The 14,614-nt window shown below is 38.6% G+C and overlaps 1 protein-coding gene across 2 annotated transcripts; it reads right to left on the reverse strand.

The window, feature by feature from the left end:
- Positions 1-10,211: 10,211 nt before the first annotated feature.
- On the reverse strand, positions 10,212-14,584 carry LOC110443905 (N-acyl-phosphatidylethanolamine-hydrolyzing phospholipase D-like). 2 transcript variants are annotated; one of them, XM_021488364.1, is made up of 6 exons: positions 14,503-14,584; positions 13,147-13,327; positions 12,289-12,786; positions 11,964-12,112; positions 11,144-11,258; positions 10,212-10,895 (listed from the first exon to the last, which is right to left on the reverse strand). In XM_021488364.1, exons 1-6 carry the CDS (start codon positions 14,559-14,561, stop codon positions 10,776-10,778), a joined length of 1,122 nt encoding a protein of 373 aa, XP_021344039.1. In that variant the 5' UTR covers positions 14,562-14,584; the 3' UTR covers positions 10,212-10,775. The 2 variants fall into 2 exon arrangements, with proteins under 2 accessions (XP_021344039.1, XP_021344040.1); XM_021488365.1 differs by having other exon boundaries at positions 14,524-14,574.
- Between the last annotated feature and the right edge of the window lie 30 nt (positions 14,585-14,614).

Here is a 14,614-nt window from a genome sequence, read left to right on the forward strand (position 1 = left end):
CCCCCGGAGTTACTTGGGTCTCCCTTTACAATGTTGATATTTAATGATTTAATTTTTGATTTCTTTGTCAAAAATCACAATGTTCTTCAAAAAGTAATTATTTTAAACTATCAAAAAATTTCAGACTTCACTTATTGAACATTAAAAACTTCCTTGTGGGCAAAGCAGCTGGGTATGATCATATATTGTTTATGAACACTTGATATATGCGTTTTGTTTAACGGATTCCAAAGGTTAGAGTATGTTCCACCTCTGCTTACAAAAGGTCTGATTTGTACACTGTATAAAGGTTACAACAAACCTTGGGGGGGATCCCAATAGTTATCGTGCCCTTTTCCTTATAGTAAGGATTGGGATCACATTTAGGTTCGAAGTTATTTTCGCAGTAAAGTGGCGTAAGCATATGATGTAACACACCAAAGACTTAGGAATAAACAATTTTCAATCTGATGTGATGAACAAATAACAAGTGCTTTGGCATGTTGGATAGACATAGTACGCAGATATACATAAGCACGCAACAAATCAATTGAATCGGATTGCAAACGCCAAGGGTCAATTTGTTGCATAGGATAGTAGCCAGAAGTAATTGGGAAAATATTTTTTCATTGTCAAATTATCATAATTTTTATATCTTTCATGTTAATGAACTTTTCATGTTACTACTATGGTCTTACTTTTGATACGAACTGTTATTTTTTTAACAGATCATGGAACATCCTATGCCATAAGAGCATAAAAGCAGAACAGAAAAAAATACTGGTACCTGTTCTAGCCAAGAGAGAAATCGTTACAAGAAAGGCCTTTGATTATATAATGAGTTGCGTTTTCTGATGTCAGTTTTTTTGTGTGATAAATAAAAATCTTATAAATGTCTAAAAAAAATGTTTTGTTTTATTTCCTACAAAAATCTCTTGAAGTTAAAAGATTAACAATGCAGATGTTATAGTAGTCAGAGAAAGCCAGGATTTGTTTGATACATTGGTAAATGTTATCTTAACACCGAAAACGACGTTACGCCGCGACGCCGTCAAAAGTCTGTCACTTTAGAAAACCCAGTGGAGGGAGATTTCCCACACTGGACTCCTAAGAGGTTAGCGACCCTGTTACTACCTATCATTTTAAAAGTATTTGAGAGAAAAAAATACTACTAGTGCGACTGGATTTAACAAATCTCTTTAAGATTAACCCGTTACAAAACGGTTTTCAAAAGAACGTCAGTAGTACGGTGACTTCTTACTTAGTCCACGAGTCTGTGTCGTATGCTTGTGACATTGATAATGCTTCCTAGATGCTGCCAAATCATTTGACTGCGTATGGCATTACGGTCTATTGTTTTAAACTCGCCAGCATCGACTTTAAGTCAAAATATTGCTTCTTTATATGAAATATGTTAAGTGCTGTTTTGCACCAATTAGGCTTCGTTTCCGTTTGGTTAAAAGTCTGCCAAGTTACGCGTCAAGGAAGCATTGTCTCCCCTTGGTTATATACAGTATTTATTAATAATTTGTTAAAATGATTTGTGTGCTGCAAAGTATTCATTTGTTATTCAAGACGTTAATGTAACTTGTCCAACTCAAGCTGACGATACTACGTTGCATCTCTTTGTAAACGTGGTCTGGACCACAGGGACCTGATAATTTGTTATAGCTATATTTGGACCTAAAATAATTAAGGTGTTCAGAGTAATTTTACATGTTTTAAGGGTTTAGATCGACTTTCGGTAAAAACGACACGCCAATGATCATACTTATATACCGAAAACAAACATTGTTTGATGTACATATGTATCAGATGTATTGTTGCAAAGTTTACATGGACAGATTCAGCATCATTAAAAAAAAAAACTTACATGTGAAACAGTAAGATTATACATGAACAGATTCAGCATTGGTATTTTCTTACGTGTGAAACAGTAAGATTACACATCATTATTTCATACATGTGAAACAGTAAGATTACACATCATTATTTCATACATGTGGATAAAGATACCTGTAGTCATTTTTACTACGCTTTGTTCCGGCTTATCCAGCTAATGGCATTTTATTTACAACTTACCTTGTCAATTATTTGTCCGACAGCCGTGTCAGATATTGTCAATGTATTTTAAAAGTATCAATTAGCGACAATCTAACGTCTACTGTCCGGTTGTTGGCCGACGACACTATTGCCTACCTCACCACTACCTCGGAAAACAGTGGTAAGACCCTACAGGAGGATATAAACAAGCTGGATGTTGGGAGGATCAGTGGTGTATTATTATTCTCTTTATTTCCTCCGAATCGAAGATTCACAAACAGAACAATACATATATATGCATTCATTGAAGATTGGAAGGCCATTCCTTGCAAGAAGTCCAGTCAGCAGTATACCTCGGCGTCACCATCTCAAACACCATGAAGTGGGACACACACATCCAGAAGGTTGTTGGCAAGGCAAACAGGACGCTGGGCTTCCTGCGTAGGAACCTGCAGATCTCTTCCACCAAGATAAAATATAAGGCATACTTCGCGCTAGTAAGACCCCTGCTGGAGTATGCCTGCACTGTTTGGGACCCCCACACCAAGGTGAACCTCATTCAAATCGAGCAAATACAGAGAAGAGCAGTGCGGTACGTGACCTGCCGCCACAGAAACACCTCCAGCGTCTCCAGCATGCTGGACGTACTAGGGTGGAGATCGCTCCAGAAAAGACGCCATGACGCTCGTCTGGCTATGTTGTACAGGATCGATCGAGGCCTAGTTGAGATACGTAAAGGCGGTAGACTGCTATTACCTCTCAGACTCGGTAGATCTGTCGATGGCAGATCCTATCAGCTCCTCACAAGCAGGATCGACACAAGAAAGACGTCCTTCTTCCCCAGGACGGCGAGAGACTGGAACGGCCTCCCGCCAAACATCACCCTCGCCGAAACACTGTACGCCTTCAAGGCCAGTGTGTCAAAACTCTGGGGTCCTTTGTTTTTATCCAGTTTTGTTGTTGTTAACTTTTTAACCTTTCAACGTCAGTCCAGCACCATGCACACCACCTACGAACATAGCAGAATCTTCAACCCGTGAAGGAGGCTATTATCAGGCAGAGGCAGAAGTGACATCAGTATTACCAGAGACATCTAAGCCAGAGATTGGCAACTCGCACAGATCTCGCTAAGGCACGCTTGAGCCTATTGTTCTCAGAAATCCGTCTCGAGACTTGGGCCGCAGTCGCCCCTATAGGCGGTATCAGCTTTCATTATAAATTTGTTTAATAATTACAAGTTTTATAAGTATCATAGACAGTTCTAATTTACGGAACACGACAGTTAATTAAATGAAGATTTTAAGCGTCATAAAATGTTTTTAAAAAATGTTAATTGATATAAGAATAGTTATCACCGGCAGCCATATAATACCGAGAAAAAATAGGCAAGGTTTTCGTTTAAACTCCGTTTTTTCTAGACGGTCAATTTTAAATCTGTTCGGTGATTTATACTCTACAACATTTTTTATGTTGCGCTTCTTTAGATTCAGCTTCGTATAATAACTACAACATTGCTAAATTCATCTAAGAATCATTACTGGCAGCCATTACATTATAAAACCGAGAAAAAATAGGCAAGGTTTTCGTTTAAACTCCGTTTTTTCTAGATGGTCAATTTTCAATCGGTTCGGTGATTTATCTTCTTCAATAATTTATTATTTTTCTTCTGATATATCGACTTCATATAAAAAAAATAAAAAAAATAATTGACATACCGAAATAAAGTTTTAAGAAAAAGGGACGATTTCACGATAAAGCCTTATTATAAGAGCATCGAAATGAGCATTAATTTTATTCACTTTACACCTATTTGTTATTTGTGTAATTTAAAGCTTATAATTGGACACTCGTACCTGACCCAAGTAACCCCCCNGGAAATGTTACGGGGCCGAACTAAGGGATGCAGGTGCGGATAGGGGTAAAAGCCTTAGGGGATTGGTATATAAATTTGTAATCTTATTCCTCTGGCCAGAGACATATAAAGCCATGTAGTATATATACGTCTCTGCTCTGGCTAATTAGTATTCTAGATAAAGGTTCACGACATGTTGACATACCCTGCCATTTTCACACATGAACACGTCACAGGGGAACAATTATAATTTGTATGTATACTCACGGAATTAGATTATCTAAGTCCGTTACTCACTAATCAATCGCCCTCATTGATGTGCGTTCTTTACCCATGGATTTCTTAAATTTATAAACATATATTTCAGTATTAAGATGGACTCCTAAATTAAGGACAACAGTATGAAATATTGATAATTAAATTATGTTGAAAAAGACCTTCGGTAAACGTATCCCGACACGGTACACAAAATAGATTATTGTCCGCACCCCACGCTAAAGTCAGAGTACCAACTATCCAATCAGTGAGTAGATGGACATCTAATTAACCAATCAGAATGAAGATTACTTCGGACAGCCTGTTTAGACAGCCTGGTCCAACGCTGAAGTCCTCACTCAGAGCTTGGACACCAAATAAACTAAATCGAATCTAAACAGCTGTCTTGAATATATTTTCAGGTAAGAAACTTTGTATTTTTCAATATAGGACTTTTATATGTATTTTACCAGTACTGGAGTTTGACATTTATTTGTTTACTCATACTTTCACTTATTGTATTGGTCACTTCTGGTCAATAGTACACTACATAATTCTCTGTTACATACTTACTAATAAATACATTTTTTTTGTATAGGCGATACGACACAATTGCTCTTACCCATATCTGCCCTCGCCGTATCAACCCCCAAAAGCTGTATCAGCCCCCGCCGTATCACACCCAAAAACCTGTATCGGCCCGCAAAACCCGTATCACACACCCTATGAAATTTTTTCGTTTTTCAATATTTCAAAAGAAAAATAGAATATAAGATATAGTGGCTTTTATTAGTAAGTATGTAATAAACAGAATAAAACATGCCTTTTACCATATCACACCCAGTATCAACCCTCGACCAATATCAGCCGTCGGGCCTTCGGCCCTTGTGCTGATATTGCAGTCTCGGGTTGATACTGGGTGTGATATGGAAAAAGGCATGTATTATTCTCTATCTATTTCGAGGCATTCTTTGACAATGCATATGTTTAGTTTTTATACTTGGTATCGGTTTTATTTCAAAAGAAAAGAGATTCACTGTTCTACTAAATATGTCCCCAGGCGTTGTTTACATCTCATTGCTAAGCATTAAAGAGTTTACTACCAGCTAATGTTCCCCATATTCCCCCAACTATTGTCATAGCATAGTTTATATAACACATAACGTTTTCTTATAGTAAACATTGATATTGTAGTTTAATTCTATGTGATTGTAACGCTGTAATGGTAGAATGTCAATTGTATCTATATACCAATATCAATTATGCTTTGTTTTATTATTGAAATGTATTGTTGTACAATTACAGACTTTTGAACTGTATAAAAAAGGCTTCACTCATACACCAAATAAACTTCATCAAATCTAAACAGCTGTCTTGAATATATTTTCAGCACTACCAAAGTCAACTTTACTAAAAACAAAAATCAACCAACAAACCTGTATGAAATAAACACACACATATATATAAACACACATTGTAAGAAAGTATTTTACTGAGGTAATTGTGACCACATAAAACAACCCATCCCTTAGATTACCTCGTACACATACTTTAGTATCAGAAACGAAGTTTGTAAAACATGCAAGGCCCTCTTTAGTGAGGTAAGAATGAAAAACATTGACTTAATATTCAATCTTAAATCTTAGTCTGGTTTGATCATTGATTTTCAACCTAACCAGCATTATAAGTGGATCCCTAATCAATGATCAAACCAGACTAACATTAATGTAAAAGAATATAAAAATGTTTGACGCAATACAATACAAATGTATATTGCTTCATGCAAAAATACAAATTAAATCTGAGTAATCTTGTCAATTTGACCTTGATAACCCTCAGTCTCCAATGATCTTCTGACAGCCAATTGTCCAGCAAGATGTGATGCCATGAATATCCTCTTTGTGGAATAATTTGAGGTTCTTATATACCGCTTTATCGTAACCCAGTTTATAGGTCATCTCAAAGTGGTTCACAAATTCTTATCCGTGGTTATAGGGCCTTTGCAACCAACCATTATCTTTCTCAACTCTCTATGGAGCATACAACTCTGCTATTTCGGCGCTCGCAGCTAGCATTAAACAATCCCAGCACTGCCCAACTATGTACTCATTTACAGCTAAGTAGACTAGAACAAGTGAAGTGAATAAAAGTATCTTGTTCAAAGATACAACGCAGTGCCGTACTGTAACATAGAGCTGCAGTTTCTCTATATATAATACTACAGACACAGGATGCTGCCATTGTATATATTACTACAGACACAGGATGCTGCCATTGTATAAAATACTACAGACACAGGATGCTGCCATTGTATAAAATACTACAGACACAGGATGCTGCCATTGTATAAAATACTACAGACACAGGATGCTGCCATTGTATAAAATACTACAGACACAGGATGCTGCCATTGTATATATTACTACAGACACAGGATGCTGCCATTGTATATAATCCTACAGACACAGGATGCTGCCATTGTATATATTACTACAGACACAGGATGCTGCCATTGTATATAATACTACAGACCCAGGACGCTGCCATTGTATATAATACTCGGACATAAGCCGCTGCCATTGTATATAATACTACAGACATAGGAGGCTGCCATTGTATATAATACTACAGACACAGGATGCTGTCATTGTATATAATACTACAGACATGGGGCGCTGCCTTTGTAAGGTAGAGCTGCAGTTTCTCTATATATAATTCTACAGACATGGGACGCTGCCTTTGTATATAATACTACACACACAGGACGCTGCCATTGTATATAATACTACAATAGGATGCTGCCATTGTATATAATACTACAGACCCAGGACGCTGCCATTGTATATAATACTCGGACATAAGACGCTGCCATTGTATATAATACTACAGACATAGGCCGCTGCCATTGTATATAATACTACAGACATAGGACGCTGCCATTGTATATAATACTACAGACACAGGATGCTGTCATTGTATATAATACTACAGACATGGGACGCTACCATTGTAAGGTAGAGCTGTAGTTACTCTATATATAATACTACAGACATAGGACGCTGTCATTGTATATATTACTACAGACATGGGACGCTGCCTTTGTATAATACTACAGACATGGGACGCTGCCTTTTGTAAGGTAGAGCTGCAGTTTCTCTATATATAATTCTACAGACATGGGACGCTGCCTTTGTTAGGTAGAGCTGCAGTTTCTCTATATATAATACTACAGACATAGGATGCTGCCATTGTATCTAATACTACAGACATGGGCCGCTGCCTTTGTAAGGTAGAGCTGCAGTTTCTCTATATATAATACTACAGACACAGGATTCTGCCATTGTATATAATACTACAGACACAGGATGCTGCCATTGTATATAATCCTACAGACACAGGACGCTGCCATTGTATATAATACTGCAGACATGGGACGCTGCCATTGTATATAATACTACAGACACGGGACGCTGCCATTGTATATAATACTACAGACATGGGACGCTGCCATTGTATATAATACTACAGACATAGGATGCTGCCATTGTATATAATACTACAGACACAGGACGCTGCCATTGTATATAATACTCGGACATAAGACGCTGCCATTGTATATAATACTACAGACATAGGACGCTGCCATTGTATATAATACTACAATAGGATGCTGCCATTGTATATAATACTACAGACACAGGACGCGGCCTTTGTTAAGAATAGCTGTAGTTACTCTATATATAATACTACAGACACAGGACGCTTCCATTGTATATAATACTCGGACATAAGCCGCTGCCATTGTATATAATACTACAGACATGGGACGCTGCCTTTGTAAGGTAGAGCTGCAGTTTTTCTTTATATAATACTACAGACATAGGACGCTGTCATTGTATATAATACTACAGACATTGGACGCTGCCTTTGTTAGGTAGAGCTGTAGTTCCTCTATATATAATACTACAGACACAGGACGCTGTCATTGTATATAATACTACAGACCTGGGACGCTGCCATTGTATATAATACTACAGACAGGGGACGCTGCCTTTGTAAGGTAGAGCTGCAGTTTTTATTTATATAATACTACAGACATAGGACGCTGTCATTGTATATAATACTACAGAGATGGGACGCTGCCTTTGTATATAATACTACAGACATAGGACGCTGCAATTGTATATAATACTACAGACATGGGACGCTTCCTTTGTATATAATACTACAGACATGGGACGCTGACATTGTATATAATACTACAGACATAGGACGCTGTCATTGTATATAATACTACAGACCTGGGACGCTGCCATTGTATATAATACTACAGACACAGGACGCTGTCATTGTATATAATACTACAGAGATGGGACGCTGCCTTTGTATATAATACTACAGACATGTGACGCTGCCTTTGTAAGGTAGAGCTGCAGTTTCTCTATATATAATACTACAGCCACAGGACACTGCCATTGTATATATATATAATACTACAGACAGGGGACGCTGCCTTTGTAAGGTAGAGCTGCAGTTTCTCTATATATAATACTACAGCCACAGGACACTGCCATTGTATATATATATAATACTACAGACAGGGGACGCTGCCTTTGTAAGGTAGAGCTGCAGTTTCTCTATATATAATACTACAGACATAGGACGCTGCCATTGTATATAATACTACAGACACAGGATGCTGCCATTGTATATAATACTACAGACATGGGACGCTGCCTTGGTAAGGTAGAGCTGCAGTTTCTCTATATATAATACTACAGACACAGGACACTGCCATTGTATATATATATAATACTACAGACATGGGACGCTGCCTTTTGTAAGGTAGAGCTGTAGTTACTTGATATATGATACTACAGACATGGGACGCTACCTTTGTATATAATACTACAGACATGGGACGCTGCCTTTGTATACAATACTACAGACTTGGGACGCTACCTTTGTTAGGTAGAGCTGTAGTTACTCTATATATAATACTACAGACATGGGACGCTACCTTTTGTAAGGTAGAGCTGCAGTTTCTCTATATATAATACTACAGACATAGGACGCTGCCTTTGTATACAATACTACAGACATGGGACGCTACCTTTGTTAGGTAGAGCTGTAGTTTCTCTATATATAATACTACAGACATGGGACGCTCCCTTTGTATATAATACTACAGACATGGGACGCTGCCATTGTATATAATACTACAGACACAGGATGCTGCCATTGTATATAATACTACAGACATGGGACGCTACCTTTGTATATAATACTACAGACATGGGACGCTACCTTTGTTAGGTAGAGCTGTAGTTACTCTATATATAATACTACAGACATGGGACGCTGCCATTGTATATAATACTACAGACATGGGACGCTGCCTTTGTTAGGTAGAGCTGTAGTTACTTTATATATAATACTACAGACATGGGAAGCTGCCTTTATATAATACTACAGACATGGGACGCTGCCTTTGTTAGGTAGAGCTGTGGTCCCCTATGTATAAGGGCCCTATAGGCGTCTGACTGTCTACAATCACTAGCCCTCCACCACTGGGACGCTGCCTTTGTTAGGTAGAGCTGTAGTTACTCTATATATAATACTACAGACATGGGACGCTGCCTTTGTTAGGTAGAGCTGTGGTCCCCTATGTATAAGGGCCCTATAGGCGTCTGACTGTCTACAATCACTAGCCCTCCACCACTGGGACGCTGCCATTGTATATAATACTACAGACATGGGACGCTGCCTTTGTATAATACTACAGACATGGGACGCTGCCTTTGTATAATACTACAGACATGGGACACTGCCTTTGTTAGGTAGAGCTGTAGTTTCTCTCTATATAATACTACAGACATGGGACGCTGCCTTTATATAATACTACAGACATGGGACGCTACCTTTGTTAGGTAGAGCTGTGGTCCCCTATGTATAAGGGCCCTATAGGCGTCTGACTGTCTACAATCACTAGCCCTCCACCACTGGGACGCTGCCATTGTATATAATACTACAGACATGGGACGCTGCCTTTGTATAATACTACAGACATGGGACGCTGCCTTTGTATAATACTACAGACATGGGACACTGCCTTTGTTAGGTAGAGCTGTAGTTTCTCTCTATATAATACTACAGACATGGGACGCTGCCTTTATATAATACTACAGACATGGGACGCTACCTTTGTTAGGTAGAGCTGTGGTCCCCTATGTATAAGGGCCCTATAGGCGTCTGACTGTCTACAATCACTAGCCCTCCACCACTGGGACGCGGCTTTGAGGCCTAGCTGGGGCTGTTGCCAGGCACTGGCCACAGCTCAGTGTCTTTCTCTTTCATCTACCACCAAAACCTGGCTCGTTGTATATAATGCTACAGACATAGGATGTTGCCATGGTTTGGTAGCTTCTTCTTTCTTGGACTTGTCACCTAAACAACAACTTGTCCTATATATATATATATTAGTTGGATCTGTCTTGTAATCGCTACCTTCTCATTCACCCCTGAAATTTCATAATGAACTATACCAACTTTTGAATTGGAAGAATTCAAATGTGTCTCCTGGGGTGAATGAGTCAATTGGTATTGGTACTGTGGTAGAAGGTAGTTTTTTAGGTTGACTACTTGGTCAGGAATCATTACTGGTGAAATGTCTCGTTTCTCCATGTGACATAGTAATAAACTCCTGTAGAGGAATGGTGTTTCTCTCCAACTCTTCTTTTAATTTGGTTCTTGGCTCCAGATAGAACTGAAACATATAAAGATATATTACAGGTAATAATTGACATTAACAATATATGTCTTTCACATGGTATAAAATAGTTCTTTAACTCATTCACCCCTGAAATTTCATAATGAACCATTCCATCCTTTGAACTGGAAGAGTTCAAATGTGTCTTCAGGGGTGAATCATTAATTTAATGCTTGATTGAATAGTGTAACATACAGGTATGACTCCCAATAATATCCGTGTTAACAATACCAAAGTCTGCTTACCTCGGTGGTCAGTTTGAAGGTACCCCAATGAATTCCTACAGAGTTTTCAGACCGTATCATCTTGTGTATCTGGACGGCCTCTTCTGGATTAATGTGGCTCATCTTCATAAACCACCTGGAGCAGGAAACAAGGTGAATAAAATGCCAGTGACAGTGATGTTTTTAAGTAAAAGCAATAATTTAAGCTTGTAAAATCTATATCTTGCAGGAAGGGACTTTTAAGCTTTGACTTTTAATACCAAAAAGTTGAAATACCTTTTCAAAAGCATAATGTTCATCAATTCCTTGTGGTTGTCACACCAAAAAATCTTTTAAGTTCCATTTTATGGCAGGAACAAGGGAAGAATGCATCTGCTCTTTGGGCAATTGACAAGTGTTAACATGGTTTGTAGACCCCCTTTAACCCTTTCACCACTGTGTACCATAATAGACTCCTCCAGATCAATGCATGGTAGAGTTTAATAAAGTTACATAGGGGTGAAAGGGTTAATGTCTGCTGTAATGATTTTCTTGCAGTTTTCCCACAGCACATAGGCACTTACAGAAACAGCTGCTGAAGTAAAAATTTGCCTGCTGTATAATCTTGGTTCAAAGGCCTCTATAAGCATGGCTGTCAGTATCAAGACTGGCTTGCAGTCCTACCTTTGCTCATAGGCCCCTATACAAATGGCTCTCAGTACAAAGATAAGCTTGCAGTCTTGCTTTGGTTCATAGGCCCCTATTCGAATGGCTTTCGATACCAAAATCGGCTTGCAGTCACCTTAAATCATAGGACCTTATAGGAATGGTTTTCTGTACAACAAGCAGCTTGCAGTCTTACCTTGGTTCATAGGCCCCTATAGGAATGGCTGCCAAGGTAAAGGGACCATAAAGATGACCAATTTGAGAGAAGACCTCACAATAGGCGGTATCTCCGACAAAGTAAAAACTGCTGTCTCCCTTTCTTACTACCCATCCACCCCACAATACCTGTAAAACATACAATATTGCCTTGAAAACATATGAAATATATAAACATTGAGATACCTATTTAGTACTTCAGATCTATTAGAGACTTGAAATAAAGGATTTAATAGTACTATACTAATACAACAGTTGAATAGATGTATTAAGAAAATTTATTAACAAAAGTGTTTACCACTTACTTTATTGGTATCATCAATGCCTCTCTTACACCAGTGCTGTGAGGGGACAAATGTGAAGGTTGTGCCGTCTCCCAGGGGCGACAACTCTTCCTCCCACCAGATAAATTCCCTGACATTGTTGCAGCCACATCGATGAAACCATTTCTTAAGTCCCATTGGGGTCAGCCATCGCAGGCTCCGGCCAAACCTGCGATTTAACCGAGCGACTGACCAAGAGTCAAGGTGGTCATAATGGTTATGGCTGATCAACACAGCATCTATATGAGGAAGGTCCTCAATTGTCATGGCAACAGGACGGTACCGTTTAAAGCTGTTTGGTGACAGGCTTGGGATAGGAAAGGTTGTGTCTCCAAATACAGGGTCAGTTAATATGTTAATGCCGTTCATTTGAATTAGGAGACTGGCATGTCCGAGCCATGTTGCCTGGATACCAGTGGCCGGTGGGTCAGCCAGGGATGCTGGATTAGGTTTTAGCACTGGCAGTGTTCTGTCCAATTCCTATAAATAATATAAACAGTAACTGTATACTAGGAAACTTTTGCCCTGTCAAATTTTCGCCCTTCACTGGTAGAGTCCATTTTCCCACAGTGTTAGTTTCCCCCTTCACTGGTAGAGTCCATTTTCGTGCAGTGTTAGTTTTGCCTTTCACATATTATTGCCAAGTATAGTATATGTTGTATACTTATTTTCACTGTCGTGATAAATTTGCCCTCATTAAGGCAGGCGAAAAGGCAAAAGTTAAACTGCAGCAAAGTCTTCTCAACAACTTCTTTGTTGACCATCTTTTGCACCATTTATATCAATCTAAATATCAATTCTAACACATATCGTTCTCAATTACAACACTTTCGATCATACCTGTGGGCTGGGTATAGAGCTGTGATCCTTCTCTTGCAAGACCTTTGTCAAACTACTAAATGAGGGCACTTGCCACGCCCTCCAAGGACTGACATACCGGCCATTCAGGTACAGTGGTTTGGCACATTCGAGTGACTCGACATCAGTCTTTGAAGACACTGATGCCAAACATCGCCAGAAACTGTAAAGAAATGAATTTTTCGTTATATCAGCTATGGTTTTAGACTGAGTGGTTAAGCTACTGTTCTGCTGTGCTGGCATCTGTGGTTCACTTCCCATACAATTTCCCAGACATATTTTTCTTTTACCTCAAAGGCAGGCATATCCATACCTTTTGGAGTGTGAGGTATCCTTGTCTCACCCTAGTCTTGTGATGAGGGGATTCCCTAGTCACAACAATTGTATGTCAATATCAACAATGCATTAACGTCAACATGCATTGCATATATGACTGGGCCAACAGGATTAGAAAAAAACATTTTCCAATCCCCCTGGGGTAAGATGCTGGGGGATCTCAAACCTCTGGAAATACCAACCTCTCAGCAAACGTCATGTTTGGCAACTTTAAGAATCTCTCCCCTTGGATTGAATAAAATCCCCCATCTCACCTTAAACCTTTCACCCCATGTCACTTTACTCTTTAGTAGTTCTACCATGCATTGATCTGGATGAGTCCAGTTTGGTCTACAGTACTAATGGTGGAAGGGTTAAAGGGTGTGAACAATTCTATTAATCTCCTTACTCTAACATAACATTCTTTGAGAAGAAAGTGAATATAATAATTTGGAGGTTTTAATTGTACATAAGGTATCACAGTCGCAATTACAATAATGAATTGTCCTAATCATGCTGGAATTTTATAAAGTCAATTGAATTATTTTTAATGTTATTTCAATATCCTGTCATCACTCGATACCATTTTTATAATGTTTCATTTTCAATAATAAAATATGAGCTAATTTCCCCATTTGACCCTGTGTTACTTTCATTTTGCCGACTGTCACTCTATACATGTATATAATTAAATTCACCCCATTTTAATGGATTTGAATTTTCCTGTTCATTATTGATCAGTGTAAGTAGATGGAATATATTTAGCAATTTTTTAATGCATTCTTCTGCATATTTTCATATCATGTAAGGAACGGCGTCGCGTAGACAATAAAGCTAAGCTTGTATTGCAATATAGGCCTAGATAACGTTACAACTTACGGTGATCAAAATACGGGGGTACCTATTTCCTATCACACCGGGCCAATCTGACTTACGTAAGATATACAATAGCGCTACTGATAGAAAATTTTGGTGTGTGGATCAACATAAACAGTTTTCGCTATTCAAAATTCTAAAATTGACCTGTTAATTTGTCTAAGGTACCGTTGAACGCATATTCGAGAGCCACCTCCAGCAAGCATGTTGACTCTTTCGGGCCCGTCTTCTTTGGACACTAAGACACATAGATAAAATC

This window comes from Mizuhopecten yessoensis, unplaced genomic scaffold, assembly GCF_002113885.1.
Source record: "Mizuhopecten yessoensis strain PY_sf001 unplaced genomic scaffold, ASM211388v2 scaffold716361, whole genome shotgun sequence".
NCBI classification, from domain to species: domain Eukaryota; kingdom Metazoa; phylum Mollusca; class Bivalvia; order Pectinida; family Pectinidae; genus Mizuhopecten; species Mizuhopecten yessoensis.